General features: G+C 35.1%; 1 protein-coding gene across 1 annotated transcript; it reads left to right on the top strand.

Annotated features, from left to right (window-relative positions):
• On the top strand, positions 1884-3905 carry LOC105171741 (peroxygenase). The gene is given in 6 exon segments (NM_001304394.1): positions 1884-2041; positions 2461-2610; positions 2944-3029; positions 3130-3224; positions 3300-3425; positions 3516-3905. Coding segments are annotated over 6 exon segments (738 nt in total). The 5' UTR covers positions 1884-1914; the 3' UTR covers positions 3670-3905.

The raw sequence follows: 10663 nt of genomic DNA, 5'->3' as shown, positions 1-10663 counted from the left end.
TGGTCATATAATTTTTTTTCTTTTTTTTTTCTACTTACTATCCATTAGAAAAAATGCAATTTAGTTCTCTGTAATATTGTAAATGTACAAATTATCCTTCTATAAAGAAAAAAAATTTGATCATATTATATTTTCTAAAATACAATAATTTACCCCCTGTATTTTTTAAAATTAAGCAATTTGCATTCCTAGACAGGGGTAAATTGTCTTAATTTAAAAAAATATAAGGGAGTAAATTGCTATTATTTTTTTTTAAAAAGGACAATTTGCTCATTTATAATATTATAGAAATAAATTATATTAAACCCCATTTCCCCCCTATCTACAAATAGTAAAAAACTACATTGCAAGTTTTGTGATTACGGGATTAAATCTAATGAATGCTAAAATAATTTAAATCTAATGAATGCTGAAATAATGAAATTAAAATAACAAAAAAAAAAAATTATAAGACATAAATTGCAATTTCTTCTTGCCTATTATGAGTCGTAAGATGAGATTTATTACATAGGGACATGATTTTAGGGACATGATTTTACGCTTTTTACAGGAATTTGACCAATTGTTAGATTTTTTCCTACCTTGTTTCTTAATTTTTTTCAATAAATTTTGAGCCAAGCTTCCCCCGTTGTTGAAGACGGCGGCGGTGGCGGTTAAAGTGTGGTGGCGTGAGAGTGAAGATGAGTGAGAGGAAGATGAATGATTTTCTGTTTTTTTTTCTTTAAATAACATTATAACACGTCGTCTTTATGTGTATATAATAAATAATTTTTTACACTTTAAAATAATTATGCATAATCTATATAATATAAAAAGAAAATGATTTTTTTTTTCATAAACGACGGTTATGATAACGCAACACTAATTTTATTATTATACCCTTTAGTTAATTTTCTTTTCTTCTAATTTTTTTTAAATATAATGTGCTAGTTTATATATAAATTTTATATTTATAATATATTTTAAAATATAAAATATTATTTATTATATGGATGCAGGGACGATGTGCCATTGCGGCTAGTAATAAAATATATAAACCAACATACATATTTTAATAAATATATAAATAAATTAATTAATTTAAATATATTATTGACACAAAAAAAATTAATTTCATGGGTGTCACAAACCGTCGTTTGTGAATAAACAAGAATCTTTCTTTTATTATATTAGTAATATCAAGAACCAAAATCATTATAGTTAATCCATTGCGGCAAAAAGTGAAAGCATACTCATGTGGAAATCAATAAACATAGTTGATTTATTATTATCTAGAATTAAAAATCTAATTACGTGAAAAACAACACATGTCATAATCTAATCCCACCAAACACCTTAAGAAAAATGTTAAACTCATCGTGGGCATGAGAACATTTGACCATAAAGCACTAAAACAGAAAAATAGATATTAACATTTATACTATAGAGATTTTGCATTTTTTTTTTAACAGTCCATTGTAATAGGTATTTAATAAAAGATCGTTAATTATAAAAAAATATTTATAATTTAAAAAATAATAAAAATATTTAATTATAATACACGTAAGGTTGAGTACCAAAAAATTTAATATAATATTGTACATATATAAAAAAAAAGAAACCTAAAACCCCACAATTTAATTACCTCTTATTAATCCCTTGTGTTTTGTTCTCCCCAAGGAATCAAAGAGGTGATGGATGGACAAATCAGCTAGTGTACGTGTCAAATGAGGAGGGCCGAAGTGTCATGCGAGCCGTCACTTGTGCTGCCTATTCTTTGCATGTTCGCCACGCACTGTGCAGTTTTCTCCCCCACACCGCTTCGCCGTTTTGCTATATTTACCGTTTCTTTCTTTTGATAATTCATTTGCGTAGTCATATAGCAAAAGGGTCTGTATAGAATCAGAGAAAAAAGGTGATTTTGTCAAGGGAAATATGGCAACTCATGTTTTGGCTGCTGCGGCGGAGAGAAATGCTGCGTTGGCGCCGGACGCCCCGCTTGCTCCGGTGACTATGGAGCGCCCAGTGCGCACTGACTTGGAGACTTCGATCCCGAAGCCCTGTGAGTTTTTATATTCACATTTTCTTGTACGATTTGAAAGCCCGCGCGCCGACCCACAAACTGGGGAAAATGAGAATTGAATCAATGCAGCCTTAGGGTCTAATGCAGTAAAATTAGACCCACAGGGGGTTGGATTTTTACCAAATAGTAATAGCTCAAAAACTAATCTTGATTATCCATTGGATAAGGTGGAGTTGAACTTTTTGAAATATGTTTTATGTCCGGACCAGAGTTCTTTAAATCTTTCCTTCATTTTTTTCCTTTTTTCTTTTGCCTTCCCCGAGATGTATTACATATGTATGTATGCGTGCAATCCATGCAGATAATTGGTGCAGTTGATGTTCTTGCATCATTTGCTCTGTTAATTAATTCTTTAAGAGTTGAACCTTAGATGTTCGTTTGCTCTATTCAAATGTCAGATATGGCAAGAGGATTGGTTGCACCTGATATGGATCACCCCAACGGAACACCAGGCCATGTGCATGATAATTTGAGTGTGCTGCAACAGCATTGTGCTTTCTTTGATCAGGATGATAACGGAATCATCTATCCATGGGAGACTTACTCTGGTAATTTATGATCTCGTTGTTTGCGGAGTTTTCCCTTCAACTTTGCAATTGACCTGATTACTGATAGTGTTAAGAGCATGGAGAACACTTGCATTGCCTGTTTTTCCTACTTCTGCAATTGTCATGTTGAGAAGAGAATACTCTTTTGTCATGTGATATGAAGGATTTTAGTTGCATTACAGGGCAGGACTGCATGAGTGATTTGAGATACTTGTTACTTCAAGATTATCAGTTTTGGCCACCTGAGTTTGTGATGATGATGCTTTGGTTCAATCAGCAGTGTGGGAGTGGATGTTAATTTCTGATTTTCACCATTCTGTTCAAATTTTGCAGGACTTCGCCAGATTGGTTTCAATGTGATAGCTTCCCTTATAATGGCTATCGTCATTAATGTGGCGCTGAGTTATCCTACTCTCCCGGTAAGCTTATGTTGGCCTACTTGCATTCACCGTAGACTCTGCTTGATGTGTAGATCGGTGTACATTTGAAGTGTGAAGCAGATTTCCCTTGTTGTAACAGGGTTGGATTCCTTCTCCTTTTTTCCCCATATATTTGTACAACATACACAAGGCCAAACATGGAAGCGACTCCGGAACCTATGATACTGAAGGAAGGTATACATCGGGTAATTGCATGTAAATGCCTAGTGAAGTACAGTGTGGTATCGAAAATAACGGTCCACTCTTTAGGTACCTACCTATGAATTTTGAGAACCTGTTCAGCAAGCATGCCCGGACAATGCCCGATAGGCTCACTCTAGGGGAGCTATGGAGCATGACTGAAGCTAACAGAGAAGCATTTGACATTTTCGGCTGGTATGTGCTATTGGGCTAAAAATGAGTCCTGTTTTATCTCATTTGTCGTAGTTTGAGACACACATTTTCTTGGATTTGCATGGTTCTCAGGATCGCAAGCAAAATGGAGTGGACTCTCCTCTACATTCTTGCAAGAGACCAGGACGGTTTCCTGTCGAAAGAAGCCATCAGGCGGTGTTACGATGGCAGTTTGTTCGAGTACTGTGCAAAGATGCAAAGGGGAGCCGAGGACAAGATGAAATGAAGGAAATCGGCTATCGCGGTAGGTGTAAGTTATGATGTGGTGTGTATGATGGATTGAAAGTGCCAGTGCTTAAGTTGTGTGGCAGAGTCTTGTGTAATAACCTTTGTGTACAGATTTAAGGTCTCGGAATTGGTGTAACTGTGGAGAAGATGTTGACTCCTGTTTTTGTTCAATAAGTCCAACTCTTGACATTTGGTTGGTTTGCAGGGAAAGATGGGGAATTTTGTTTTCCGAAATTGTCATTTTTCTTCTAAATATTTATTCTGTGTTTGGATCTTAAATGTAGTTTTGAAGGGTGAGGAAACATCAAAACTGTAAATTCAATCATTTTGCTTTCGGCTGCACTGTGAATTGCTTCTGCGCCCACCTCCCTAACAAGCTTTTAAACATGTGTGACCGGATATGAGCGTTATTCTGAGATCATGCCGCTTGCTACTACATTCTACTTACCTTTAGAATCATGTAAACTTATCCTTTCATCTTGCCTACCCCTTTCCCCTTGTAATATGGCCTCGAACATTCGACAGAGCAGTCTGGAGTTGTAGCGCCTGGGATTGGGAGATAACTTCCATGGGCGTCTATCACGAACATTCGACAGAGCAGTCTGGAGTTGTAGTGCCTGGGATTGGGCGATAACTTCCATGGGCGTCTATCACGAACATTCGACAGAGCAGTCTGGAGTTGTAGTGCCTGGGATTGGGCGATAACTTCCATGGGCGTCTATCACGAACATTCGACAGAGCAGTCTGGAGTTGTAGTGCCTGGGATTGGGCGATAACTTCCATGGGCGTCTATCACGATCTTCGAACACCATCTGATTTCAGCTCCACCAAAGCAACCAACAAGTAGGCAAACTCCTTACTGCCGAGCCTGCCTCAGCTAACCTTCAGCGTTGCCCCGTGGTATAGCGGCCCACAACAGTCCCAATAGCGCCTGCACTTGCCTGGCATCGGTGCAATGCATAGCCTCCACAGCAGCCCCTATAGTGCCCGCACTTGCCTGGCTGATAGGTGCGATGAAGCGAGTGTCAGCATCGCCAAATGAAGTAGGATAGTTATGATGTCTGGATTAGTCGGCAAAGTTGAGTGTCAGCATCGCCACATCAAGTAGGATAGTTATGATGTCTGGATTAGTCTGGCAAAGTTGAGGTCTCAAAGGTAATTATAGGTGGGTGATATATTGTCAATGAAGACTATAATAGTAGATAATATTTTGTGAGTAAAGTTTAGTTAAGTTAATGAATGTAAGGGTTCAACAGAATAGTAAGTCAATAGATGGGTACTTGGGTGGTTCTATTTTAATAGTGTGTCGTGAATTAATTATAGATATAACGTTATCTACTGAAAGAATTCCTTTGCAGTCTCACGTCATCAGTGAAGTCAATACATATGGCCAGATCTGCATTTGTCCGCGATTTATGTAGCTCAGCAATCTCTCCGCAAAGCAGTTTATAGTGTTTATTTTAGACATTTTCTTCTTCTTTTTTTTTCTCCAGCAAGCAAGGAAGAGAGTGAAAACGATGAAAACAAAGGATTTAATCCTCTTATAGCAGCTGCAAAACACCTCTTATAGAGGATAAGCCTTTTGTTGGCGCCAAGTTTTGCCTCCAAAAATCTCATACTGTAAATGCAATTAGATTCTACAATTTGATCATTTTTGCCGTTAAAAATTGAGGGCAAAAGTGGGAGGACTAACTTGGTAAACTTTTTGCAATATGGATCAAAATAGAAATCCCACAAATTGTGAGACAATAAGAAAAAGTGCCTTTTTATAGGACCAAAAAGCTAATTTAGCTTATAGCTAAGTATGATGCGTTCAAAAAATGCATGTATGGAATAGATGATGTGAGATGCTTGACCTTTTTGAAGTGGGAAGTGATGGAACAAGTGTTAGAAGGTAAAAATAGTGAGATAAGTAAAGAAGATAGTGTTTTTTGCTTGAGTTTGGGTGTACATATCAATCAAAGCTCTAAGTACGAAGTACAAGACTGTTTTAAGCTAATATAGGAGCAAAAAAGATGAGAAGGATGTTCCTCCCGTCTTGTTCTTTCTGGAGGAGGTCCTTCATATTGTGTGAATATGGTTGTGTGGATGTAGTCGTGTGTGGATGAATATATGAAGGCCAATTCTCCTTTTGGTTGCGTATCTTTTGACCTTGCCTCCCCTTCTTCCGTTGGGAGATGTCGCTATTTATACACAACAACAAGTTTGTTGGAGGAGGTCCCGAATTTGGGGGATTATGGCATCAAAGGTGTAGGATAAGATTGATCTCTCTCAATTTTGGTGCTGGCTTATCCCTTTTAGATTTGAAGGGTACTCAGGGGGGATACCCCCCAAATTCAAGGGAGGCTGTTGGAGTCTGTTAGAGTTTAAAATCCTTCTCTTTAAGGGAGTCACGTGTCCCTAAGAGATCTGTTAGGTTTTCTTTTGTCAACCTGTTCTATGGGGAACACCCACTAAGCCCGCTTGTTAGGTCCCATTGGACATTCGAGGGCGTTACGACCCTCTCATGATTTGGGTAGCCTCCTGCCCTAGGCCTCCTTGGAGTGTTATTCCTCTCAATTTTTTTTTCCCTTTTTGGACCACTTGGACATCTTTGGGCTAACATATTTTTATGCACATCAATAACTCCTTTCCCCCATTCTAACAAGTGGAGATTTAGACACTTATTAGAGTAGAGTTTTTAGAGGTGAGGCTCGAAGAAAGGTTTTTTTTTTTCTTTTCTTTCCTGGTTTCCTGCAAAGTCTTAGTAGCATAAACATGCTTAAAAAAAGAAGAGCTTACTTCATGCTTGTACGGAGCACTATTTTTTATGAAGGTGCCTACACAAAAGAGAGCTTAACAAATGACTTTTATGTAGGACTTTATTTTTCTGCAATAGAATGTTAATAATAAAGATGTGTATATATTACGAATAGGTCTTATGCGGAGCAAGATTATTGTGCCTCCTCGAAGAAGACTTATTGAGGGGACCTACTTGGAGTAGGATTTAGAGACCTTGCCAGAGAACAGTAAAGTGTCCGTCGGAAGCAGGGTTTAGATGTCTATGTGGAAGAGGACTTAGGTGCTTGCACGGGCCACAACTTACAAGAAGGAGGGCCTCCATCGAAGAACCTAAGTGCCTGCCCAAAGGAGGGCTTCTGTGCTTATGTGGAAGACAAGGTCTTTTTTATGAGAAGGTGCCTACTTGGGGGTAGGGCTTTAATTTGAGAAGTTTGAGAATGATGTCTCCATTGTGAAATCCCTACAAGAAGGCACATGTTAACACATCGAAGGTGGTAAAATAAACCTCCAATATTATTAAGTTAAAATATTGAAGATACTCTATAAGGAAAACTTATATGTGAAGATTTATGAGGGGGATGCCTGCCTAGGGGTAAGGCTTATTTTTAAAGAGGATGCCTGTTTTGAGGTAGGACTTATTTTTTAGGAGGATGTCTGCCTGGGGGCAGGGCTTATTTTTGAGGAGGATGTCATCCTGCTCTTCTAGGGGGATGTCATGCACATTAAAAATTGAATTAATAGGAACATTAAAATTAAGTAATGATAATGATAGGGCTGTCGAAGTTGGGCTTTGAATAGAGGCAGTAATCGTCCGTGGGAGGTCCTCCAGCTTGAGTGGACCATCCTTTTGGGGGAGCCATCCGAGGAGGCGTGCATTTCTTCTATTGCTCTCACGTCTTAGATATGTGTTCTCATAGACGACGCCAATGATGTGTTTAAAAAATGCATGGGTTCAATGGATATAAATTATTGTTCAAAACTTAGGCCAAAGCGTATGCTGATCCAGAAGGTTTGGGGCATGCAAAAAAGACATTAACATTCATACGCCTAAATTAGTATTAGATTTAAGATTGAATAAAGCCAAAAAGTAACTATGATTAAAAATCGAGATATGCTGAATAAAATTGATGAAAAGAGCAAGAACACGTGAGAGAGTGCTTAAAAAGTGAGAGGGTCATTACCCTCATAGATGGACTAAATCTATATTTATAGGGGGAGTGCCTCTATTTGCAGCGGGTATATCCCACTCCTGAGAATCTTGAGAAAATTGGTTGGGATGGTAGGAATAAGGGATAAATCATCCTTATCCGTAAATAGAAATATTTTAGTAAGAGTCCTCTTTGTCTTAGAAGACCCCTTGCTTGGGAAGAGTCCTAGCCACCAAAGAGTCCTTCTTGCTCGTGGGGAACTCCTTGAGCTGATGTGGTCCGAAGTGACTGCTGACACCTAAGTCAACTGGATGCTAGAGTGGAGTGTGGGCTGCCACATGTGTGGGCTTTTTGGGCCAAATATTTTTGTCGGGCTTAACCATAATTCGAGTAGGGGGATGTCTTAGGTCTCCTCCCTTCTTCCTGGACTTCTTGGGCTACATGGCTGTCTGAGCTTGTCTAGTTACACTGTAGGCTACGCACCTCTTGGGAGCATTATGGGCGTGGGATGCCCTGAGCTTTCTGAAGGGTACCACGGGCCTTTCGTTTTTTTTTTCTTTTTGGGTCATTTGGACCTTTTTGAACCAACTTATTTTTATGCGCATCAAAAGTATATATTTTTTAGAGTGTAAATATTAAAAAATATACTTTATTGTCACCAAATATATATGCATAAGGGTAGTGTTGTTCAAATATTTATTTTAAGGGGTGAATGATACATCAATTTATTTAGGGGCTAATTAAAATTGACCTAATGTATAGTTTAAGTGGATAAAGTGAATCTAACCCCAAAATTGAATGATTATGACTGAAATTAATCTCATGGAAAAAAGTTTGTCACACGTGGTTATATACTTAATTTAATATTGATAATTAGTATATTAATTATTATAACTATTGCTTACAATATGATTTTTAATTGGATTAACTTTTACTCGGTATTGGGAGTTGGTTAGACTATTCACTAGCCCTAGGATGGTGAAATATTTTCAAGATCTTGATAAATAAGATGTATTTCTATTTATTGTATCATTAAAATTAAACAATATTGAATATTACACAAAATATTACGTTTAGGTGATATTAAAACATATATCAATATTGATTTAAAAATATATATATTTCAATATTATTGCTCGAATTCTGTATTTTCGATGGTTATAGTTAATAATGTACGACTTTTTCAAATGTTTGGATTCGATCGATTCAGAATTTGGAAAAAAAGTTCTTGAAAAAAGAATTTCAAATAATTACATGATAAACTAATTTAAAATTATTATTTAAATAATTTATTATTTGAATTTGGAATCCACCTTTTCAAATTCATTAATTCAAACACATTATTATTATTATTATTATTATTATTATTATTATTATTATAGTCATAATACTTTAATTACTTTGATGTAGATCATAATTATGTTTGGTGTAGAACCCAAAGACTTTAGGGGTACTAGTAAGTATTGAAAATAAGGGATTATTAGCCTATTACTGAAAATAAGGTTTTTTAAGGTTTGGTATGGTTTAAAAACTTATATTTAGTATTTATAATATTTATTTTTATCTAATAAATAGATATCCCCTTAGTCAAAATTTATCAAATTTACTGATAGTTAAATTTTTCAAATAAAAATTTATATATACCCCGTTTACAGGCCAAATAAATTCATATTTAATTTCGTATAAGATTTGGGACGACTTTCCAAATATATCTGTGTTGTCCCAAATTTTAGATGCCGTTAGGATCAAATTTGAAAGTGTTAAGTGTTACATTTGTTAGTTTAGGAGAATTAATACTACTTCAAATATAACTGAAGAGGCAAAATGTATTTAATCCTAAAATTTAAGAGTAGATTATGCATTTTTTTTCTATTTGTGGACCTACAAAAGTAAACCGAACGGACAAAAAAATAAAGTAAATTTAATATCAAATGAAAAAGAACCAATTTTAGAGTTGGAGACTCAACATGATAAAAAGTTAATTCACTATAAAACACGTAACTCTCAATATTATTAATAGTTAATGTTGTGTTTCTTTTTATTTTTTTGTATTTTCAGAAATTTGATTACAAATAGAGAAATCGTTTCATATCACAAAGTAGTAATGATAAAATCTTTTACATGATAGAATGTATTTAAATATTAATGTTTTCATTTTACTAAATACATTAATTGAATAAGAAAACATATAGTATTTGAAACTATAAATCAATTTTTATTGGTGTTTTAAATCTTTAATGGGTATTTACAAAATTATTCAGTAAATAAATTTAGCGAATAATTCAATATTAAGTTTTATATAACTTTACACTATTATATATTGTAAGTCATTTCAAGTTTATGAAAATGTTATTAGAATTTGTAAATTTTCTTGCATTGTACTGGATTTATGCTAGTATATTTACGTAACTGAATACGATGAAATAAATTGTAATAAATTTACATTAAGTGGGATAATTACCATCACGACCGATGAAGTTCAAACCCATAATTTTTAAGTTCCTCATAGAACTTCATTTTAACTATGATACTAAGACATTCGTTGTATTAACTATTTTAAATTTTTTTACGTATCGTACAATTAATGTACTTCTTTCGAGAAAAAAAAATGCCATTTGGGTCTTCTAACTATTGGGGTGGAGACTTGTGGTTCTTTCTGACTCCAAATTTACAATTGAGGAGCATAGTTAAAAAAAAAAACACACAATTGGTCTGGATGTCATAAAAAAATGCTAAATTCGTCGAAAAAGTTTGCATACGCTTAAAAAATAGCCTCTTTAATTTAGGAATTTTTTATTTTTTAGACTAATTTTACTAATATGATATTTTTGCCCTAGTGATAATGCTTGGACAAAACACATCGTCTCCTGTAATTATAGGACTAAAATTGTATGTTTTCTTATATGTTCCTTATCAAACATGAGAAAAAGTGGTCATAAAAAAATAAAAAGACTTAAATTAACTAGGTTACGTGCAAGACATGTGATAATTTTCAGATAATTTAGCTTTTCCCGACAAGTTTTGGACTTAGATATGTTATTTCTTTTTAATTATAGTCCTCAA

The sequence above is a fragment of the Sesamum indicum genome, linkage group LG10, assembly GCF_000512975.1.
Source record: "Sesamum indicum cultivar Zhongzhi No. 13 linkage group LG10, S_indicum_v1.0, whole genome shotgun sequence".
In the NCBI taxonomy this organism is placed as follows: Eukaryota; Viridiplantae; Streptophyta; class Magnoliopsida; order Lamiales; family Pedaliaceae; genus Sesamum; species Sesamum indicum.
Note: the sequence above shows the minus strand (reverse complement) of the source record. Positions and strands in the feature narration are given on the sequence as shown.